Source organism: Pterocles gutturalis, unplaced genomic scaffold, assembly GCF_000699245.1.
Source record: "Pterocles gutturalis isolate BGI_N339 unplaced genomic scaffold, ASM69924v1 scaffold628, whole genome shotgun sequence".
In the NCBI taxonomy this organism is placed as follows: Eukaryota; Metazoa; Chordata; class Aves; order Pterocliformes; family Pteroclidae; genus Pterocles; species Pterocles gutturalis.
This window is the reverse complement of record NW_010117701.1, coordinates 66,770-91,347: the sequence shown is the minus strand read 5'-3', so window position 1 is coordinate 91,347 and position 24,578 is coordinate 66,770. Positions and strand designations below refer to the sequence as shown.

The 24,578-nt window shown below is 39.4% G+C and overlaps 1 protein-coding gene across 1 annotated transcript in view; it reads right to left on the bottom strand.

The window, feature by feature from the left end:
* The window catches only part of ANO4 (anoctamin 4), a gene marked incomplete at its 5' end in the record, with an annotated part of 91,858 nt that overhangs the window by 5,745 nt on the left and 61,535 nt on the right, over positions 1-24,578 (bottom strand). Inside the window, 10 exons of the mRNA XM_010075870.1 lie at positions 576-695; positions 3,045-3,192; positions 4,872-5,024; positions 6,036-6,178; positions 9,890-9,987; positions 12,684-12,741; positions 13,943-14,054; positions 16,646-16,682; positions 20,212-20,376; positions 23,004-23,144. Of these exons, the coding sequence (XP_010074172.1) occupies positions 576-695; positions 3,045-3,192; positions 4,872-5,024; positions 6,036-6,178; positions 9,890-9,987; positions 12,684-12,741; positions 13,943-14,054; positions 16,646-16,682; positions 20,212-20,376; positions 23,004-23,144 (1,175 nt within the window). The remainder of the gene's footprint in view (positions 1-575; positions 696-3,044; positions 3,193-4,871; positions 5,025-6,035; positions 6,179-9,889; positions 9,988-12,683; positions 12,742-13,942; positions 14,055-16,645; positions 16,683-20,211; positions 20,377-23,003; positions 23,145-24,578) is intronic.

Here is a 24,578-nt window from a genome sequence, read left to right as displayed (position 1 = left end):
CTCGTTTTATTTTTATTCAAACCACAAGTATATGATTATTACTAATGATCACACCTGTAAGCGTGACATAAACATATTAATCATTCGGCAATTAAGAAGTGCTGGATTTGAGATCTTGTAAAGGTAGCTTAGGACAGACCCTGTTTATGCCTGGCAGACCTGTGAAATAACTCATTGTGGTCACTTCTGTGCAACCTCGACTTCCCTGTGCATGTGCTATGATATAATCTGATTATAGTTTCATCTCACTGGTACTTAACTAATCAGTCACCTATCATTGGCCCTTTGACACCATATTTCCCCGTGACGGTTCTGTCTGATTCAGCCATGACACCATAGAAATCCTGCGTTAGGAACACTTGACAGATATCCACTTTTCAGCTTCTCCCATGTCTAAGGAAGGAATCATGCAGGTGACAGCCAAGCAGTACCATAAGCATGTCCCTGAAGAGTACAGTTAATTCTTTCCATTACTGTTTTTTAAGTCCTGAAAATTAGTTCCAACCCAAAATTTATAATGATGCTTCTCCCTTTCAGTGTCTTAAAGCAGAGAGGTATTTTCATTAGATACTTACCTGCAATATTTCAATGGTGAACCAGAGAATTCACTTCCATTTGATGTTGGCTCTGAACGGTTTTCAAAGTCAGACACCAGAAATACTGATAAACTGGCATTAACATAGCCAACCATACACCTAGAGGGGAAAAAATCCTGTAGTCAGGACACAGCAAGGTTCTTCTGTTAACTGTTGTACCCATGAGGATGTTCTCTGGGTTTTATGAAATCCAGAGTATGACTGTGATGCTTATTAAAATTTGAAAAGGATGTTGAGGCAATGTAAAAGAAATGCTCAGGTAAGTCAGATGGACAATAAAAGTGAAACAATGGTAGATTTCTATGGGAGAAGAAATGGTGAAGACTTGGACTGGTTACTTTTGAAAAGTCATCTAAAAAGTGACACAAGAGAGGTAGAGAAAATAATGAATAGCACTAGGAAGATAATCAGAATATTCTCACTGTTACCCTCACAATACTAGCACAAAGGGACATTAAATCAGATGGAAAGGCAATACACTTAAATTTACAAAATGTCCAGTTAACCAGGGAACTCAGTACTAAAAGATCCCCGGGTGGCTGAGCACTGCAAGGGTCAGACAGAGTTTGGAGAACACCGAGGAGGAGAACGTACGTCGCCTGACAAACGGCTGTGGGAGTCACTTGAAGGCTCAGGTTTGGTGTTAATAAAACTGAGGGGAGATACGGCAAGTGTAGTGTGCTGCTCCCTCTGTGCTGCCCAAGCACAGGTAAGTCCAGGCACACTGCTCAGCTTGGTGCAGAGCATAATGCACAGTAAGAGTTTGGGGTTTTTTTTTGAGCTATGTATTTTACAGTCTTTGAGAAATTACATTTAAATGCCATCTGGCTTTTGTCTCAAATCTCCATACTGATGGTATTTGGAACTTAATTACAATATTTTTCTAGTATCAGTGGGTGTCATATGGATCTAGTACCTGCAAATGTTTTTTGAAAGAAAAAAGCACCTCTGTCATTTAAGTTATTCAACAGCAGATGTTCTTGACTCCTTAATTTGAGAAAATGCAATATTTCTGTGCATTTTTGAATGCTAACATAAGTAGTTTTTATCCAAGTTGGCTCCTCCAAAGGATTACTATCTGATGGTTTCATCTAGAAATTCACTCAGAAAAGCAGCAGAAGTGTGAAAACACTGTACAAAAGTTTTGTGAAAAGATTAGAAGAGCTTCATCTGTGAGACAAGCTACTTTCCCTATGCAGAACTAGTTTCAAAGACAGTGAGTCATATTTGAGTCTTCACAAAAATAAAATTTCTAAAGGTGTTTTTTTATGCACGGTGGTCCTGAGAAGATCAGTAGCAAGAAAGTTGCTGACAGTGCCTCAATGTCCTGTGGATCTTCACAATGGCACAAGCAGAGGCACATGCTCAGGAATGACTGGCACCAGACCAAACACTTGATCCATGAAGGGACTTTTACTCTTCATGAAAATAAATGGAACATTTCCCCTGGCACTGACTAAAATGCTAAACTCCTTGCAGGACAGCAAGTTAGCAGTGCTGCTAATCAGGAGCTGCCACACCAGCTGCCCTTCTTCTGTCAGTATGATTAAACAGTATTGACAACCAAAAGACGGCAAAAAAGCTGCAACAGAAGTATTCGCTAGGAGGGAAGAAAAATCAACCTGCCATATGTCTAGTAGCAGAATGTAAGCTCTCTGTCACTGTCTACTGTTTAGCCTGGGTTTCCTTGAACAGTAGTGTCCTTGCTAATGGAAGTGCTAGGAGATCATTTGAAAACTGCTTATTTGTGTTCAGCTGGATTCAATGACCTTCCCTGAGTCCAACAGCCTGGATTTTACAATTTGTCATGTAGCAGCTGTACTCATACTTTCTGGTAGTGTGCACACGCTAATATAATCTCACTGTTTAGCAATATTGAAATAAAATACACTTAGGCAGCAGGGATTCAGTTCACAAATATCTCCTGAAAGATTTAAACTAAAGACTCTAGTTTTTGAAGAAAACAAAATTATTTTGCTCTGTAAGTATATCTTCATTTATTAGCTGGGAATTGCTTCCTCTTGTTTGACACTACTTTTTGAGCAGTACATGCTGAATACTGCATCAGGAAAAAAAGCCCAATGAATAAGTTTAAAATGCTCGTTAAATATATAACTGAAAAATATCAGCATTGCTTCAGAATGACAAGAAGGTTATATCCATGTACAGCAGCTGGGAAGTGCAGCTTGTGCAGCATACTGTTGCACACACCAAATCTCTGTAACAGTTCTGCTATGTTTTCCTGGAATTGACATCAAAAATTATAGTCACTCAACAACCCATTCTGTGAATATGCAAAGCATCAGTATCTATGGCTGATACCTGTTAACTAAGCACAAGCAATGAATTTGGGTAGGTGGCATCAGAACATACCCAGACAATATTCCTGTATCTATTCAAGTAGCAAGTGATTTTCACGCGCATCTGCTTTTCCAAACAAAAGCTTACTTTTGTCCAGCTTCTCCTTGGCCAGCACAAGGTCCATATTTGTAAGCATAAACAAGGCGAGGGATGAAATCTGATGTCACAGCTATAACAAACGCATTTGTGATAACAGAAAGAATTCCAATGCCTTCCAGGATCCCGTACCAGATTCCTGTTCAACAAGGAGAGTACATCAGCTACAGAAAAAACAAGAACCAAAGTGCCTGAGATACTGCATGCTCTGAAGCAATCGTCCCCGCCATCCAAGGTCTTTTTTAGTCTCTATCCAAAAGTCACAGAGTAAAAATAATTTTTCTTTTTGAGCAGCAGGACCTCAGTGGATCAGATTTCTATTTCCACTGGATGGAAACTTTGTTTATCCTGCAAATATTCTGAAGGAAGCTGCAAAAATGCTCATGGAGGCCTTGGCTCCAGCAAGCCACATAACCATGTGGGCAGTTTTAAGAAATGCTGTAAGTCTCCCTGCTTATGATGATAACTATCCAGCCTTTGAGGATGGTCTGCCAGGGCAGCCATGAATATATGCAATCCATCATCTGCCTGTCACAGGGGCCTTGTATGTAATTTGTGCACAGCTGGTCAGCATGTACCTTCCAGCATCAAAGTCCTCATGGCACGCTAATGCTATAGCATGGCACACTGCCCCTAGGCATCATCTGGGCTTTCTGGCCCATCCTTAACTGTCTGACAGATCTTGCAGTACAGCCACACAGCAACTCTGGTCATGAGAACCATCACTGAGAACCACACCAAAGGCAGGTTAGACACATCCGTTGATTTTAATGAGGCATTGAGCTGTCCCTGAAAACTTTCTTGGATAAGGAGCAAATGCAGCATATTTTGAGAAACCACGCCTGCATTGGCCTGAAGAAAAAATAAATCTATTTTTGTGTGTTTTTATTATTTATGTTATATAACTAGTGGGGTTTTTTTTGTTGTTGTTGGTTTTTTTTCAGAAATTATGTCTGCAGCGTATGCTGTATACTGGCTGATGTCCAGGCTTGTACCTAAACTCATAGATGCACTGATCACGTACAAAGTTTTATGCAGACAGAGACTCTAGATACATGGTAGACCATTCTGAGAGCACAAAGTCCAGCCTTCTGATGTTTCATGGTGTGGGCTACTGAATGCAGATAGGCTGTGAGGTATCCTATCTAACCCTCCAAAGACACCGTGTATTCACTGTTGGGCACGTGACTGTTTTACAGAGTCTTTCCTAAAGGTGTTCTGCTTTTGCACACTGCAAGGACAGAAGAGATTTATAGACAAAATATGTTCAGAGAGCCCTTGCAGTAGTGTGTGGCTAGGTGACCTCAAAGTTATGTGAACCCTGTGTTTAGCAATGCAGGTGTGCCTCACTGAGAGAAGTAATCTCTTGGGATTTAGACTCACTCTAGGCCACTAGGGATCTACTGGGAATAACCCCTGAGTCACAGGAGAGCTTGGTTTTGGCCAGGTAAATACAAAACACACAGATCCCTTAGTGGGTGGTGGCTGCTTTCACTTGACTTTCATGTTTCAGCTGCTCTGTCTGGTTATTACGTGTGTCTGCCACATGGGAAAACCTACAGAGGACACTGATAAATTCATTAAAATATCTTGGCTGTTAAGTCACCCAGAAAATCATTAAAAGACATCTTCTAATATAAACTATTAATTGCATAAGTAGATTGACATCAGATCCTTGAAGCTTTGTAGAACAATCAAATTGTGTGTTGTTATTGAGGAAGATGACTGAAAATACCTTAATCTGCTCTTGCTTGAAGCAGTCAATGCTTTGCCTTAAAAATAACACACACACAACATACTCACATACAAAGAGCTCACCTATATCTTTGGCTCTTGAAGCTAAAGGTCTTCTCCACTGGGTGACAAATTTGTATGCATCAAGCCGAATTTCAATAATATTGTTAAGCAAGGCCAGAAGCGGTGCCAGTGGAAAAGCTGCCACAAAAATGGTTGTGAACCCGAACTGAAGAACTAGGAAAAAAGGAAAGACCACAGTATAACTATTAAGATCTAATCCCAAAGTCTAAGATACCAAATAAAATCTGCATACATTATCCATAAATATACAAACATTTCTTATTATGCCGTAACATACAATAGTCTAGTGACACTTGCACAGCAATTCCTTGCCAAAAGTTCAGAGCAAGGATGACAATAACAAGTACGCATCTATCCCCAGGATGGACAGCAACCTCTAGATTTTGTCATTTGGAGCAAAGTTTGGGGGTGGACAAACTGCTTTTAGAAAGGGACATTTTTTACTCCAGCATCAACTAGCATCTCTCAATACCTGGAAAGATTAGGGCTGGATACATTCCCTTTTACAGTACAAATGGGCAGCAGTTTGAAACTTTGTGTAAGTTTCTAGATGCAGTTTTTCAGACTGCCGAATTTCCCATTAATTTGAAAATAGTTGTGTAAGGGAGAAAAGAAAAAAAGCAATCATGACATTCACAGGTTGGTCCTGTAGGGCAAAATTTCCTGTTCTTTAACATTTATTTGAGCCATTATCCTCCTCTCTCCTCTGGATAGACCAATGCCTTTTGGCAGCAAGCTGCTTTGTAAATGTGAGATAGTAAATGACGGTGAATTTTAAACATAAACAAGCATGCAGGTCTGTACCACACAGTTTAAAAAATAAAAGTCCAAGGTAACTTCGTTTAGTAAATAACAGCAAAGTTCTTCAGAAATGTACGCATGTGAAGAGGTGGGCTCTGGTTGGAAAACAACCCTCCCCACACAAAGCCACAGTGTTTCATAGATGCAAGATTAGCAAATCAGCAGCAATGTGATTAGCTATGTTGGTTTGGTTTGGTCCTTACAAACTCACTCCCATTCCTCACCTGACCTGTGAGAATAAAAACCCTTTTGCAGCCTCTTTAGCTTCGTACAGCAAAAATTAAAAGAATATACCAGCCCACATGAACAAAAAAAACCCATTAAAATCTAGTGAAAGAGAGACAACAAATGTCAGTGCCATACTCATTTCCAGGTATTCATCAAAGAGTCCATAAGCATTCATAGGTTGCAGATTGTAGTCCTTTTCCCACTGTGGGAAGTTTGTTTTTCTCTGTGTGCCATACTCTTGTCGTAGTTTTCTCCTGGTCCACCAGTTTTGAATTAGCCTACATTTTCAAATACATTAAAGAAACAAAGTAACTAATATTAGTGGCTATTTATCACAAAATTGGAAGAGGTTAAGTGTGCACAACATACCTTGCAAAATTAATTTCCCACTGCACAGGAAAACAGTATTACATGTGTCTGATGACATGACGTAATAGGTATGAAAACAGATACGGCTGATGGGCTGTAATCCAGGTCTAGATGTTGTTAAAATGGTGGAAGGATTTTGACATCTTTTCATTCTTTATTTACCTTCTTTTTCTCTATACAGAATGGCAAATCACTTCAGGGTCTGTTTATACGGCAGAATGCAATGCTGTGTGGAGAGAGCTGAGCTCTAACTGAGAAATCAGTAAATGGAGTGCTAACGCTGCTTGATCCCTTCCTGTGTGCAAGCTGGCATCTCTACACACTTGTACAATGTGCAGAGTAACAGGCCCTGAGCAATCCTGTGAGGGAAAAAGCAACCTTGAATGGTGTCTGCAGCCAAACAGTCAGAGGAACAAAAGGCAGAAAGAAGAGTGTGGACTACTGACAACACATGGTGGCCAAGAAGTGGATGGGTGACATGAGAGCTATCTTCATCTCAAGAAGTGGGGGAGCTGTATTGGACTCAAGGGGGAAGATATTGTTCCTGAAGAAATGCATGTGTAGGGGCACCGTGGGAGGCACCGAGCCAGAAGAGAAATGAGTGGTCACATCTGAAATAAACACCTTTGCTTCTCCAGGTCAGGGAGTTGCACTGGTTTGGCCAATAAAGGACACGAGTTATATACAGAGAGCAAAAAACCCCCCCCAAAAACCCAAAACCAAAAACCATGACAGAGACTTTCTCCAAAGTTGTGGTTGGCCCCTTCATCTCAGCAAGATAGGTGGTGGCTCACCCAAATAATACAATCCTTTCCCTGACTGTGCGTCACTTCTTGCCTTCACAGTGGCCTGGTCTGGTCTGCGAACGGTAGGCAAACGGCCATTGGATTTAGATAAGGGTTTGGCAAATTGCTTGTTTTCTTAAAGCTTAGAGATTATTTTTTCATTCAGGCCATTTACCAGAGAAGTTATAGCTTTTCTTGTCTTCTTTGAAGAAATGTAGGTGCAACTGGATGCAGGGCATTAAACTCTAGAATTTAGAAGTGCAAGAAAAGAATTTAGAGTGCAAACATGGACTTCAAACCAAAATTTGGAAGCACAAGAAATTATTAAAATATTTGGTTTTAGCAGCTTGCAGCCAGTCACTTGTGGCTAAAGGCCTAAAAAGGCCTTTCCTATGAATGACCATGGTTCTGACTGATGAACTGTGGGACAGTTAAGGGCACATCTTTGCAGTTCACAGCACCCTTTGGGACTTTGCCTCCCTTGTCCTGCCCGTGAGAAAGTGAGATGGCTGAGAACTGAATTCCTTCAAAAGCAGCAATTTGAGGGGTGAGGTGGGTGGGAGACCAATACGCTGACACAGATCCTGGTTAACTTCCTTCTTTGTGAGAGAAGAAACCCATAACCAGTGTTACTAAATATCTAAGACTCCTAGTAAAATTCAAAGAGATGTCATCTTCTGATTTATGTGTGAGCAAAATGTGAGCAATGCAATGTAATGTGGTTTTAATATGGATTTAATATGGTTCTTCTTCCAAGAAAAACATCAACTTGAAATTGCAGTTTCCCGCTACCAAATGAAGCATTAATTTATACTTTGTTTCTTTTATTATTATTGCCAATGTATCTATGCAGGAGAGGAGAACTGATGCACACTTTCAGAGGTTTTGAGGTGGTGTTTGTATGAAGCAGAAGCCCCACTCTGACATGCCAATATTTGTGTTAAAAATGTAACCCCTAAACAATGAGTGCTCTAGCACACACCCTAGGGTCTCTCTTTGATATCTTCAAAACATAGTTTTTAACTCTCAGGCAGAAATTTCAGAAGAGAAGACAAATCCACATGTACCAGTGAGAAATGTGACACAGGCGCTGGGGTGCTGTCACCAAGGAACACTTGGTGGCACTTCTGACTGGTCCTGTGTGTCTCTGTGGTCCCTGTGGGGGCACATGCCCACACTGGAGCTGGGCTGCCACCCTGAAATGGTGAGAAAAAACACTCTCCGAAACAGGCTGCTGGCACTCCTCTCCCAGGGCTGCCTTATGGGGAAATATTCTCTGCTATCAGCTTTGGCATTGTACAGTGCTGGCTCTGCCTGGGTCTCAGCAGGCAGTATCTGGCACACACGTGGAAGTGCAGTGATGTTCTGCTACAGACTGTCGGATTGCCTCCAAATCCTCTGGCCATCCACATGGTGTTGGTTCCGATAATGCTCTTAGCAGAAATGATCATGCTTTTTTCACGCAATAAGTAAATGTACTTGACTGCAGCATTTCACAGCTAGAAGGTGGGCTGAAAGGTCTGGAGGGAAAATTTATCAGAATAAGTTGAAGCATCTCACATTGTTGTGACTGTGTGTTTTGTGTTGTGATTTTCAACGTGACTCTAAAGTGAAGAGCCTGACTTCACCTGAAACAGTTTATTCCTATTAATTAATTTGTTCTTAAACGATTTCTGCCTATCTCCTTCAGTCACGCTCTTTAATCCCCTTTTGTGCTCTTTATTATGTTTCAAAATCCCTATTAATAGGTAGCAGAAAGATCTAATGAAAACTGACAAAAGAGGTAGGCAGTGGAAAGAGAAGGATCAATACTGGTGCTTCTGTTCTCTCCTCCCCACCCCAGCTAATTTCTCCAGCTCTAACAGCTGCAAAATCCTGGGAAGCAGCACTAGGCGCAAATGCAGGAAGACAGAGAGCAAGTGAGCTTTGAGTACCTTGACTGCCAATTACTCTGTGCATTTAAATAATTTACTCCATTCTCATTACAGCTAGATGTGATCAGCACTGAGGCTGCCTGAAATCGCTTCTGCAACATGTTTTTGCAGTTCAGGGACCAAAATGCACTAGCTCTGCTGCTGATGCTGCAGTGAAGTGAATCCCCCTGAACTTTGCAAGGGCATACTTTCTGACAATGTCAGCGCTCTCTGATGTTTTCACACTTGCTAATTTCCCTTGATGACCTGCCACACTGTGTCTAGCATCAAGTGTCTATATTAATCATATTAAACATGCTCATTAAATACTAATCAATAAGGAATGAACCAATAGGACATGAATAATTGTCAACCTTTTAGCTAGGGGACAGCTCCATAATACCCTGAAGATCACTAGGGAACTTGCCTATATACCAGTCAGTACATTTTTCTATCTCAGAGTGTATATATGGCAGCAGTGCATATTTTCCAGCTCATACCTGCCCTTTCAGGCATCTTTTATCACCCAGGAAGAAGAAATCCAGTTTAGAACTTCCTGGCATAGCTAAAAAATGAAACATATAATATTTCCTGCGTGAGGAATACAGCAGTCCTACAGTTATTTTTAAGGCATTTTAAAACAGGGAATACAATTTAACGAAATCAAGTACTTCCCGTATATTATCTATTTGTTAATATTTATGTTACACTTCCACTTTTTCAAACTATGTTCAATATGAAAAAACCTAAACTCCGTCTATCTCTATACATCTAAAAATCTATTTCAAGAGTTTCGTATTGTAGGGGAGATTTTCTATTGTAATGACTACTGTATCTTGCTTTTATGTAACTCGTCATAAGGAAAGCATAAACTTAGTATTCTTCTGTGACCTATGGAAGCATAGGCACCATATTTACTTACGGGTAGCCCAGTTCCATGAAGTTATTCCAGGTCTGCTTTAGCACCATTATAATACCCATTTGCATACAGAGATCAATAAGGCATCCGCTAGGGTGGCACTATGGGAAAAAAAAAAGAAACAAAAGATTAAACAGAAATTATGCTGAGTTGTAAAAGTATTTCTTCAAGACTGTAAATGGATACTAGGTAATTTACTTAAAGGAAATTCAATGCTGTTCTCTTTAATTTTTTTAAAAATACAAACTCATGGGAACATATGAGACTGTATCATACTGTGAGCCTTTTAAGTCTATAATCTAATTCTCTGCAGCGGTCACAATCAGTTGAAACCAGTCTTCATATTACTGATGCTAATTGTGCAACTGTGGGTGGGACAGAGGCAAAGGCTAACAAGTTTCTTCAAGGATTTCAATAGCTTTTGGGGAGAGTGACTGTGCCTCAAGTCAAAGAATTAAGAGAAAATTTGTCCTGACTGCACAGGCAAACAGTTTATGCCTAAAGGATAGACCTAATACTGTTTGAGTACTATTTAATGTATATGACTGGGTGGACTATGTAAAGCTATTATCTTCTTGAAGAACTAAAAATTTCTAATGTCAAACAACAAATCTCCATGTCTTTTTGCAGAGTGCTTGCTTGCTTTAGTATTGGCTCCAGGCCTTGAAGAAGCGCTGCTGCTTTTGGGAGAGATGCTCAGCTAGTACAAACTTAAGTAATTACACTATTTTTCATCTAGTATTGGAAGAAAATAAAAGGGCCAAAAGCTTTCTGCCCTCAAAGAGCATTTTGCACAATTGACTTTGCAGATTCGAACAGCAGAGGTCCAAGCTGTACTGTTAGATCCTGGGTATTATGGATAAGTCAATAAGTGATCAAGACAGATCACTGTCATAGTACTGGAACTATTTCTCTTTTAACTTTTAGGGAGAAAAAAACTGACATTAGTTATGACCTGTAACAAAGTGTGGTATGAATTTCTTATACATACTGCATCATACGGTGCTCAGAACCAGGGTCCCTGCTGAGGTTTCTGTTGACCTCATTCAGCTTCTCTACATTAACAGGGTGGGAGATAATTTTTTTTTAATTGATTTTTCTAGCATATTATTAAATCATTATCCTTCTGTTTTTAGGAGTTAGTCACACAAGCCAATATAACTTAAGAGAGGTATGTGCAGTATTAATGAATTATCAGTGATGTTAGAACCATAACATCACTAATGTACTTTGTACATTGTGGTCTGAATGTGCCCAAGGACACTAGACCAGACTATATCATGTTATTAAATATCTTATACCTGGCTTCATCCAGCAGGTGAAGAGAGGGCTATTGAAAGGATATCTGGGCATTATATTCTACATTATATTTCTAATAAGACCTAACATAGATGTAGTCAATACAGTTGAGACTTTTTAATTAAATATTTATCATTAGATTCTTTTTTTTCTCTGAGAAAGGCAAAATAGTGGGGACTACTAATAGTAGCTTCCAGCAGCAACTGACCCAAGCAGTAACACCTTGCTGCTGTGCTTCCCTCCCAAACCTGGTTCTTTGTTCCTCCCAAGTCTGCTCCTGCAAGTGAGGTTCTTTCTTTGTTCTCTGATGCCTCTGTGAGATGATTCAGCCCAGTAACCCATCAGAAAACTAACTCAGTGTTTCCTGCTGGTACAGGGAACTGAATAGATACCTTACAGGGCTGGACAAGCCAGAGCCACTGTAGAGGAAGAGGAAGGAGCAAACTTCTGGGGGAAGTTAAAGGAAGAGCAGAACTGTCCTCTTTTGGCAGAAGCAAGCTGCTAGGTCAGCTTGGCCCCTCTCAGACTTTGAAGGGATGTTCAGTAAATTTCTGTCGGTCTGCTTATAATTTTTTCTTTCCTTGAATGTACAGAATTCACTACTTCAAAATTAGGATGTCTTTTTCAAATTATTCCTTTTTTGCTAGTGTTTGGATCACCTCTATTAATCAAAATATTTAAATATTTGGAAGTGTTTGTAAATTCATGTTGGCAGTGTAAGACCTGCATTTCCCACTTGCCATTTGTCATGTATTTGCAAAGTTGTTTCAGTTTTTCAGCTGTGAAGCAGGAAAGAAATGATGGGATTTGAGTGTGCAAATCAGTGCAATTTCCAGTGCAAAAACAGCACTGGAAGCTACATGACTGATCCAGAAACTGCTGCTGTTCACCTCCAGTAACTGTCAAAAGGTTTTGGAGTTCTGGATGCATTTGCCAAAAAAATGGGATTGGTCCTTAAGTGACTTGCAAAGACAGCCTCTTATTGCTACCCAATTCAATTTTGTTTTATAGACATGGAACATTATGCCAGTAGTTCTTCTGGGAAGTTTGTTCCGTTGTTTTGTTCAGTTTTCAAGTACATTTTATGGGTCTAGATTTTTACATTATTATTTTATTATTTTAGCTCCCTGGTCAGCAAGGCTAGAAAACGTGAAAAGAAAGGATTTTTTTAGAAGCAAAAACTTGTCAGATTTATATCTGGCTGATTCATTTCAAGGATGATATATTTTAAATGTAAAAATGTGAGTAGTGTTTAAACCATATGATACCACTATCCAAATGTGATGCAAACAATAAAATTGCTAACATTGAAAAGGGCACATATATCAATATGTAGATGTTTTTGTAGCAGACGTCAGTGTCAGTAAGGTGGAGTTAGCAACTGAAAACCCAATAACACACTCAAAGATACCTAGACAGAGTTATGTGTCTACCTCTGCTTGCATTCACTGCATCTGTGGGCAGCAGAGAAATCAGTGTGTAGTTAGCAAATACTCACCTCTTCCAGTCTCCACCGGTTTATCAGCCTTAAGTAGGCACCAGGGTGTCCTGTAAATCTTTAACATAGGAATATACATCAACTACGTTGTGTAAGTAGCCTGTTCACAGCAATAGAAGAATGCTCACCCTGTTTTAAACTGATGTCATCTTAGCGTGATTGATATAACTATAAAAGATGTTATGCTGCAAAATGTTTTGAGGGATTCCTGGAATAATTTCTATGAAGTGATAAGTGTATTTTTACTTTCAGTTTTATTCAATACCAAATACTCTGCTGTTGAATATCCAGCATATGCAGAGAAGAGAGCAAATCTGAATAAAACTGTTCATGTCAGTTTGGAAAATGGCTTTCAACTGCCATTCCATTTCCTTACATGATAATGTGGGCTGTGATATCTGCCTTTCTGTGAAATCAGTGAAAATGTTAGCTTTCAGTAGGCAAAAGATAATTTTCTTACTATTCTGCCATGTTTTCTCCCAAAATGATTCCCACAACTTCCCTCATGCAAATAATCCATACTGATGGATTCTTCTACGCAGTCTTCTCTGCTCAGAGGCTTTCTTTTGCTTTTTAGGGGACTTGCAGAAAGAGATATACAAATATATATATATACATATATACACACACATATTTCTTTCTGTGGAAAAAATCCACAACTGATAGCTTCTAATTCATTCTTAACAGCCCAAAACATGTTGTTGAAGAAGCAAAGTATTCAGGCTTGGACTAGATGATCATTGTAGGTCCCTTCCAACTGAACTATCCTATCCTATCCTATCCTATCCTATCCTATCCTATCCTACTCTATTCCATTCCATTCCATTCCATTCCATTCCATTCCATTCCATTCCATTCCTATCCATTCCATTCCTATCCATTCCATTCCTATCCATTCCATTCCTATCCATTCCATTCCTATCCATTCCATTCCTATCCATTCCATTCCATTCTGAAAGAAAAATACAGTGTTATTTACTTAAGTGAAGTGACCTGCATGTATAGTATTGTGGGATGCATCAGTTCGCACCAGTGGAATTAAGTTAGCACTGAGCCAATGTGGTGTTAGGAAATGAAAACTATGTCTGTTTCTCGGCTTTTGAAAGGAAAATAAAACTGCAATCTGTCCTGCTTTGCTAGTATGGAATTTGCATTTTGAGATGTGTGATAATATGTCCCCATTTTGTTTCATTACAGACAATTTTATTTCTTCTCTCTACTTCATTTTGCACATATGAGGGTGCAGACATCAATCCTACCTTCCAAGGAAGAATGCTATATAAAAGGTAGAGCTGTTCAGATTGACAAACTGAAAAAGAAACATTTTCAGAGTGAAGCTGTTCTCCCACTCAGATTCAGTACGAGGCTGCTCTGTGAAGAAAGAGAGCAGAGTTTCAGATGTTTAATCAGATTAACAATTTCCCTTGGCACAAAGGCTGCACACACCTATCAGAGCTGGCAATGTATTTGTAAATTAGCCTGCTGATTTCAAAACAGAAGATGACAAAAGAAATCAGCACACAGCAAGTGAGCTTGTAAAGACTTAGGAAACTCTTCAGATATTTGGATATGTATATTCCCAGGAGATAGTAAGAAAGTGGTTGAGATACTGTGTATATTAAACACCCCTCCTGGATTCCTGCGTTCTTTACAGGCTCAGGCTCTTCTCTTGTTTCCTTTTCTGCAACCTGCCATAATGACATTGCCAGAAAGCACCCGACTACAGGCTGCGTAAGTGCCTTTTTGTTAGGGCTGTCACACTGAATGGGAGCAAATCCTCCTTGTAATTATTTTTAATGGATTTGCCCACCATGGTGACAACTAAGGACTCTAGACACATATCAGTGGAGTGCCCCTGCTTGACTCCCCTTCCTTGTCCCAGGGAGCTCATCACAGAAGACTGAGAAAAAATATTTTGCAATGGATGGGTAAGGCAAATGGGAAAGGGGAAGTCATATCCTTCCCTTCAAGTAGGCCCTTAATCTCCGTTTGAAGAAATTTCAAGACAGAAGTTAGCAACTTCTATGCCAACACGCAAGTACCATGTCCTGGAACTACTTTCCAGTTGGTAGGAGTTTTTTATTAGGCAATCATTGCTGTGAACAGGAATAATCAGAAGAGAAGTGGAGGTACTAATCATGGTTCGGAGGAATCGTAATGGTGGTACTCATACACTACTTCCAAAGGAGCCTCCGGTAAAGTACTGAAAGTACAGAAACAGCAATGATAAAGTAGATTCTCTTTAATCAGAGCTGCCCTACTCATGAGGAAATTTCAAACAGATTCATCAACAAAACTGTAAAACAGACCATAAATTAACAACCATGCTGGAGATTTGTAAATGCCTGTCAAGAGACCCAAGTTTGTGTGTATGCCCGTACATACATATTGAGCTAACCAGAAAGAAATAAAACATTGTGGATTTTTGATGCCAGTCTGTGGAAAGGACAAGCTTGACTTTAAGAAGGTTGCTGCAGCTAAAGCTTTGCTTGCATGCCCATCAGAGACAACGGCAGTGCTCTGGAGGAGCACGGATGTGAGCTTTGAGAAAGGTCATGTAAAGGCTGAAGAAGGACATCCTGAATGCAGCTTTGCTGCAAGTCCCTCTCTGAGCTTATTACATTGATAAAGATCATTCAAATCAGCTACTTAGGCCATCAGAGTAAAAACCACAATGCAGTCTGAACACTGTCAGAACAGCTTGACCCACCAAGGTTTTATTCAAGTGCTTTCTGTACAGGGGACAAGAAGCAGACCCACTTTGACGATAACCTGGCAGATAGTAATCAAGCTTCAAGGTCTCTAGACCATATTTTACTGTCCCCAGGGTGTCACAGGGAGTAAAAGGGCATAGCCTGCGCTAATCACATACTTGAAAGTCATATTTCTCCACAGTAACTAGTAGGTATCTTTTTCATGGATACAGGATGGTAAAAGTATTTTAAACTTACAGCATGCAAAGGAGGATTTTCAGTCTAATAAGAAACAACAGAATAAAATGCTATCTTACACAGATGTGCTTTGAACACATCACCTATGACTTCCCATATGTAGAAAAGCCCTGACACTAGCTAAAATCAGCTGTGTGTTTCCTCTGTGCAGACACCTAAATCTGTCCACCTGGTCCAAAGTACCTTACTGAACATCACCAATGTACAAAGGTATGCAGAAGCTCAAAATAATCTCCTCAAACCACTTTTACACATGCCATAATAGGGTTTCCTTAATAGGCCTTCAGCAAGAATCTCATTTCAGGCTTCTTGACACTAAGGAGCCCTTGCCAATTGCCACCAACTACTGCAATCTTCCAGCATGATCAGGATCTCCAGAGTCTGTGCCTGAGCCATTGATATATAAGTGACAGCCTATTGCTACCCAAGTAATAGTACCTGCCGTCCTTAGAAAAAATGTTGTCCTTACTCTAGCAGAGAGATCACCCTTATGGGTGAGCTGAAAAGACTGTGGAAACTTAGAACACCATTAGAGCGCAAGTGCTGGTAGAACTGATGAATCACCTTGTTATTTTCCTTCCAAATTACTGCCCCTCTCAATGGCATATGTTTGAGTCAATACACACCTTAGTTTCGAGCTATAAAATTGGCTTTCAGAAGTGATTCCCCCATTTCCAGGTCTTCACAAAACCTCGGGGTTGTGAGCACTCAGTCTTTCTGAAAACTCATGCTGTTTCCCCCAAGGTAACAATTTGTTTAATTTCTTACAAGGTAAGGGGTTGGAACAGGAACCAAGCATGGCAGGGGGGGGACTATTGTCACCACTGATTGAATGTCACTATAGCTTAGTCTATGTATTCCTTTGTTATAAACTTAAGAAGAACATTAATTCCTATAGATTGCAAATTAATCAGTATTTTTCATATTTATACAGATAGTTTAAATGGCAACACAGTATAAGGACCAAAAATCAGCACAATATCATTCAATTTTGTATTTAACATTGCTTACCTAAATTTGTCAGGAAAAGAGCAACCTTTTCATACAGCTGAAACAGAGAAGAAACAGCCTCTTAGATACATGACCAGCTCAAAAATACAGAACTCCTTTCTAAGTGGAGTAACTGCTCTTACATGTTAAATCTGACGTCCAGATGGTCTCTGTGATGTTCTGATAATGATGATTATAAAACTATATAGTAATAATACTATAATGATATAATCAAACAAGGAACAGTAATATTCTTAAAGCTTATAGTCAGCTCTTTCCATCCACAACACATGGAGAAAAAATGCTGTCACTGTCCCTATTTTATATACACAGTGAGAAAGGGTCAGATAACTTTTCCAAAAACACAAAACAGAAAAATAGCAAAACTGTGATTTTTGTTTTAGTTACTTATGGAACATTTATCTCACCAAAAAAAAAAAAAATCACCCTAGTAAGAGCATGCTCTGGTATTGTGGGCTTTTTGGTTTTGTTTGTGGTTTTTTTTTAGTGTTGAAAGGAAAGACACTGGGGAGACAGGGTTACTCCAGAAAAAGTCTTCAGTAATCCCCCACACCAGACACATTTCTTACTCTGAGTCAATGACGTTGTTCTAAATCCTAAATTGTACTTTCTGCACTTAGCAGATACCATGATCTCAAACTCTCCAGGAGACTGCTAACTTCAGAAAGCTTACAAAAACTCAGAGGCTTTTCACAATTAGTAATTGCAAAGGGGTTTTGAACCCCTTTTGTTGGTACATCGCCACCAACATCACTATTAGTGTAAATTAATACAATGATTTGCATTTGCTTTAAATGACTCCGGAGCCTGTTCTCACAAAATGCTGAATGTCCTTAACTCTCACTGACGCATACAGGGATACAAAGCTCCTCGTATTTCAGGCTCAAGTACTTATTCCTAAATTGCATATCAGCAATGTTTCTTTTCATTTGCAGTTATCCTTATAAACTCTTTCTTAAATTGAGTTATGTACAATTTACAGATCAAACTGCCTGCCTAAGAACTAAAGTCATCCTGAATTATCTCATCCATGTTTACAACCACTTCTTGCTTAGAATAGCTTTATGCTGTCTTTGGAGTACACAGGTTTGTTTCAAGTAATGTCAAAGGTGTTTTCTTCTAGGTTTGAAAGCATCTCTTAAGGGCAGCTATAAAAGTGCTAAATGTTTATATCCTGATCTCAGCAGGGAGTGTGCTACTTTATAAACATACATTGCTCTGCAGAAGGGGGTACCAAAACTGTATTTTGTTGCTATTCCTCCTGGAACAGTAAGACTGTGTTAGAGATTCTATTAACAATGTTTGGATCTAATTATCTGCTACTGCAGTTATCACTACTAGTTCCAAGTGGCCTTGTTTACTATCATTTTCTGTTCTGCGTTCATATATTCTATGAGTGATATCACTGGAATTAACAGTTTTTATTAACACATGTAAATCTAATGATTGTTCCCAGGTCAGGCTGCAGGATTATCTGGGGGACATTATGCTTGAAGGTCATTTTGTTTTGTCATGATGGATGTGTCAGTGTATGTACCTAGCTCTCAGAGCATTCAGTCTAGAAGTTACTTGTGGTCTAGGCCTTTTCCCTGATGCTTAGAGAGGTTGTCAACTTATATCAGAATCACTGGTGGTTTTCCAGGCTTCCTAGCAGTGAATTCCCTACTGTTCTACACATCTTGGCCCATTCTGGTTTTATTACTGTATCTTTTCTTGCTCTCCTGCTACTTTTCTTGAGTCACAGTTTGCAGAAGATTCGACTACCTCATTTGATCCTGGGGAAAATAGAATGCAAAAGAAATCCCACTACTGTCCTTAAGTAAACTACATTAATCCATCATGGGAAGTGAGGGATTATGTTCTTAAGTCCTTCTTTTGAAAAGCTCATGCAGTTTCATATTTTGGGGATAATTTGTTTCCATGAGCTATATCCAGATCTAAGGCTGTGGTGTTTATTGCATGGTAATGAGTATAAGGCTTAGAGAAATCCATCTTTGCAGTGCTCTATTTATTTGATGTATTTTAGGAAGTAAAACAAAGTTTCTCAGAAGGCACCTTCAAGCTATCTTCCATTATTTTAAAATTTCTCTAAGCTGTAAAACTCTTTGAGAACCAAATAATTTTGTTTGTGCAGTATTTCTTTGTTGCTGCTTCACTGCATATACAATAACTTATACTGAGAGCTTGGAAATGGATGTTTTACTGACATAGATATATATAGTTTTCTTTTTATTTCTTCTATGTGATTGTGTGCTTTAGGTGAATTAAAGAAAACCCTCAAAAGCTGCAGACAACAAACAATAAATCAAAAATAACATAAAAGAAGAGAGCCCTCAGTACAAATTCAGAGAGTATAACAGCTTCTACCTCTTCTTTCTGCCCTTTCTCAGCCTGTAGTCCCACCTCAGGGAAAACATAGGAAAGGCAACAGTTCTTGATAGACTGTCCTAGTCACCAATCCAGTCTTGCCTATGCCAAAGGGAGAAGAGAAGTCCTGTAGCAAAGCCTCTTGGAATTTCCTACTATATAAATGAGGGACTGTTAACACTATTTTTCAGATGATGGAAGCACTTGGGTATTAAACAGGAAAGAAAGCAGTCTCCAAGCACTTGGAATGTGCAGGCCTGAAATAACATCTTATACTTCCCCTCGGAAGTAAGTCAGCATATCTGCTCAAGCAAAGCCTAACATACCTTTTGCAGAAGACACTTGCTACTGAGTGGATGGAGATACTCCACCCCGGCTCCAGTACCTGGATGGTTGATCCCTCCTTCCCATTAAAATGCATTCTTATAATGTCAGTTGACAAAAACCTGATAGTAGAAGGCTATACACCTCTTGCCAAGAGCAACTAATAGAAGACACATTGCTATCACAGCAATATACAGAAGTATCTGCATCTCGTCGGAAGGAGGAAACTCATTCCCCATCTAATCTATGATATACTGTTTACCTATTTTTGTCTTTATTCCAAGTCTGGTTCCAAACCAGTTCACAACAATAACCTGACCTCAGCCAGTCCCCCTATAATGCACCCAGACCATGTCTCTGGAGTACCCTGGCAAAAGCCATAGGCAGGTCATGGAACAAGTCATCTACTCAAGTCTCTTAAGTTTCTAGCCAAAGGGAATTCTCCTGCATATGGGCATTGTTTCATAAATGCATATCATCACTGGTTAACTACTGTGAAAACTGATGCTGGAATTACCGAAACTAATATAAATAAGAATTAAGCTTGGCTACTGTATTTAAAAAATAACATCAAGACACTAATTAAAAAGAAGAATATTAATGAAATGGACTGAAACCTGCAAACATATCAAAGGAAAAAAGAGGCAGAGGATAAAACAGAAGTATGGACATGTCTCTCTAAAATATTTTTTAAAATATTCAAACACGCTTTAAATGATGTTTTGGGTTTGGAATTGTACTTTACATAAAGAGTGAATGATGTCCATAAACAATAATGCTGAAAAAGGAAACAAAAGCATTTGGTGGTCTGCAGACTGAGATATCTACTGATCTGATGCCTTGGGTATAACTTTGGATATGTTAGTTTTACTCACCACATTCAGTAGCATGATGATGCAAAAGTTGATGCACACTGCAGTCCCTGTAGTTGCAACCTGAGAGTTATTCCTGATTAAAGCCCACTTAAAGGCAGCAAAAGTGCTGACAGTTACAACACGGTAAATAACAATGCCAAAAACAGCAGCAATCACCACGCAGATCTAAAGAAAGAAAAAGTCAGAGAGAAGAACCTGAAAACTTTCAATAGAACAGAAGTTAACTTCTCCCTGAAGCTCTGAAAACTAGAAAAATGAAATTAAAGACTTGAAAAATACATCCATTTTGATTCCAGAGAAAGGTTTGAACATTAATATTCTTCTTATTGGGAAGTCCTTTTTATTTTCAATAATTGAAAATATATATGGAAACAAAATAATCTTTAGTTTTAAACATTTTCTTGAAAATGTATCTCTGAGTCCTTAGCATTAATGTGGGAAATAGTGTTGCCAACTCTGGGAATTAGAAATTATCCTTGCAGGCATGTTTCACAATGTGGAAAAGCTAGTCTCAAGCTGATATCCCAGCTTGATGGTGTCATATTTGGGATGGATTTTGTGCTTTGATTGACTACACACTTAGAGGAAAAAATGTCTCCATTTATAATCACTGCCTCAACAACAACCCTGGAAAGCTACCTTAGCAAGCTGTTTCTTGCTACAGTTCTGGAAAGATTCTGTCTAGGGAAGGTAACAAACTCAATTGCTCTTGTAATTTCTTCTCTTATGAGATGTTCGGCAAATGTGACAATTACAATGGGAAAGCCATGCAGCTGGGGCAGGCCACAAAATCACTTGATATTCCACATGCAACTGTTTTCCATCCTGACAAATTGATGTCACAGTTTAGCAAGCTACTGAAAGTACAAACAATTGTTAAGTAGCATCTCATAGAAACTGAACCTTAGCTGCCTTATTAGATAAGGAGGGAGACTTTCTCCAGTGGAAGACATAATTATTTGCAAAATTTAGGTGTACTCCAAGGTTATGTATAGACAACTTAAACCTATCAAAATTGAAGGATATCTAAGCTAATTGAATGGGCAGAATGATTTTGAAAATACTGAATGCTAATCAAGCTGTTTTCATATTTTATTAGTAACTGATTGACATAATCCCAGTGCAGATGAAAAAGAAAAGTTAAGTGTGCGTGAATGTGAAGAGCTATTTTATTAGATTCTCTGCTACCACACTGGCAGCACATAGAAACATTACAAAGTCACTGAGCTAGAGGACTGCCTCTGAATACCCTGCAGAGTGTCAAGGGGAAGAAGAACAACTTTCCTTTTTTAACAGGGAATCGTTAACCTGGACCGGGTTCAAGCTGTATTAGTAACTGCACTGTGAGAGTCAATGCTGTAAAATTTTGAGAACTGTTCTACCTCGAAGTTTTGACAAGCATCTGCCTCTTGTGCTTAAAGCCGTAATTTTTAAGGAATATTTTTACCTGAGTGGGGGAAAATTAAGAGTTTTTCTAACTCATTGGAAGCTCACGCTATGCCAGCAGCAAAAAATATCTTCAGTGAAAATAATCCTTGTCCTGTTTCAAGGACTGTAATGGGGACAATTTGTGGTGCATGCAGTTCAGAGCAAGGCTACTCTCTCTGACGCTTTGAGCAAGATCTGTCAGTAGGCTAAGAAGATTAATGACTGCCTTTGCAAAGGGTAGGGAGTGAAAACTGTCCCTGCTTCTGAAAAAAATGCAGGGAAAATGCAAAATATTGCAGGTGTACAATCAATTCTGAGCAGAGACTGCAGTCCTGAGCAGATGTATCTTCAAGGGCTGAGTCAGACAGTACGTTGGCTCCTCGTGCCCAGTGTTTCTCTGTGTGTCTCTGTCCATCCACCTGACATACCAGAGCACAGTTAATCTCAATAATGCTCTTGCCTTTCTTGTCCAAGACTGCTTTGGACAATTTTGAAGCCATCTGTTTCTTACAAGCCTTCTGGCCTGTTCCCTCCCATCTCATTCAAATGCAAAGTTGCTGGACTAGCTCACATACCTCTCCAGAGCTCCTGGAGTTATACACATATGTAGTTTTCTAGCCTCCTGGAAAAGCCCTAGGAAATTCCATGAGGGTGTAAGTTGATGCCAGCTGTGTTTTCAAGACTAGTCCTACCACTGCTGTTGTCATGTGAGCAACAGTGAATAACAGCTTCAGTGAAGTTAGAGGATGGGGTCATTTCAGCAGAAATGCATGCAGCTCTCTGTTAGGAGAGATTATGCTGCTGCCTTTAGTTTTGGACTTTGGAAGGGAGAGATGCTTCATTTTAGACAAGGAACATTGGCTTCTCCATTTCAATTGCTCTAGGAATATGAACCCTCTTTCTTTACCTCCTTAATACACTGAAAAACTAGGACATATTACCATCATTAAGCACTCTAGGCACCTTAGTTAGGTTCTCTGTAGAGTTTACAAAGAACTACTGCCTCTTCCATGGCATCTCTCCTCATCACTCTGCACTGTCTACACAGTGATGGCAAGGCATCAGCAAGCTAATTCAGTCAGCTGAAGTTGATGCCTAAACGTGATAGTGTCACTACATATAGCATGCTGTGTATAGCCTTGAAAAAAGGACTCAACTACCTGTGAGACTCAGTGAAGAGTAAACAAGTGTAGGACTCTACAGAAACTCAGGTGATTTGCTATGTACTGATTTTCAGCCTGCAGTAAACATGCTAGAGCTTCTTTCACTTTCAAGCAACCATATCCATTATCACCATACTCTCTCAGCAGAGATAAGGTTATTTTGTATTTTTTCAACTGGTAAATAAACAAAAGTTCTCAAACCATAAAAAATATTCCAGATGCAGAAACAATGAGTCTGCTGCATTTATCTGCAAATGCTTGATAAGGCTCTGGCTTCCCGGATATGGGGTTCATTCGTTCTTTCTTGGAGTACTTCGCTTCAAACTGCGGACGTATTTCCTCCTAAAGAACAGACAGACAACGTTCACATACAGCACATCTGGGAAAGATTCTGTAGGAAGCTTCAGATCACTTATCAGATCACTCTTATTGGGAATTACATCTTTGAATTCAGCAGCTGGCACAGCTACTGTAACAGCTGAGCTGGGAAATCAGGTCTTCTTCATGGGAACTATAAAAAATCACTGTACCCATAAAACCATGTTGGAACTATTTAGTAAACACCCAATTAGCTACCCCTCTAAACAATGCTCTTTCAAAATTTATGACTGTAAGCCAAATAATTTAAAGGTTGATATTAGAGAATTCTCCAGCCTGGTATTATGCTATTGATACTGGAAATTTAACAACAAAGCATAAAGAAAAAAAAAAAAAAGAAACTCCTCTTTTCAAACCCAATTGCTGTTTGCTAGGTAATTGGTTACCTTCCTATTATCAGCAAAAGAAGAAGGAGCCATTGCTCAATTCCTTCCTAACTTGGACAATATTATTAGCAGGAACAACTTTCAGCAACAGAAATGTCAATTCCTGCTTTGACATAAAAACTGTCTTCTGAAATAAAACTTGGGGATTTCTTGGGGAGAGGCTTGGTTACATCTATTTGCAGCCTTGTCAGAAGACAGGGTTCATGCTTGGTTTGGGTAAGAGCTCATGGTTTTCAGCTGCAGTAGGGCTGCCCCACTGCCCTGCCATCTGAGAGGTTCACTAACTAGTGTGTGTCCTTGTGCCACCTCACCCAACTCTGACATCAGGGATACTGTCAGAAATGAGGGAAAGCACCAGGCTGCAAAGATGGACTCTCACAGCTGCTGGCAGGCCATGTGCATTAGATCAAGTTTTACAATGCTCTGAGGCATGCTGGAGAACTGGCCCATGTTACAGTTGGCTACAAATACGCACAAAGGCAGCTATGGACTGTCTTTGCAGCTTTTCCACCAGGACTCTGCTGTGCATTTCTTTGTAACAGCTTACCAATTTCAGTCACTTCCAACACTTCAACTGCATTTAATTGAACTTTGACTGACTGAAAGTCATAAATGCCTGGACTTTAAATGACTGCATTGAAATAGGTGAATGTTAACTGCTCATACAAGTCTTTAGAACGTGAATAACAATAAGATATCCTAAAATCCTACATCCTTTTTATAAAATTCCCCTGGTAAAAAAAAGAAGTCATGCCTCATTCTCATTCTCTAAAATTTTGAAGGCACTTTCTCAATACAATTAATTTCCAAATTTAAGCAGCAACCTGGTAACACGGTATTTAAAAAAGTTATGAGGCATGTATGCTCCGTTGCAATGCCTGTGTAACTGGTTATGTGCTTCAGGGAACTAGCCATACATTAGCTATATACAAAGGCCAAGCATGTTTCTGTGGAGGAAGGGTAACATCTTGCTCTCGTTCTACCTTGCTCAAGCTGTTCCCACCATACCAGG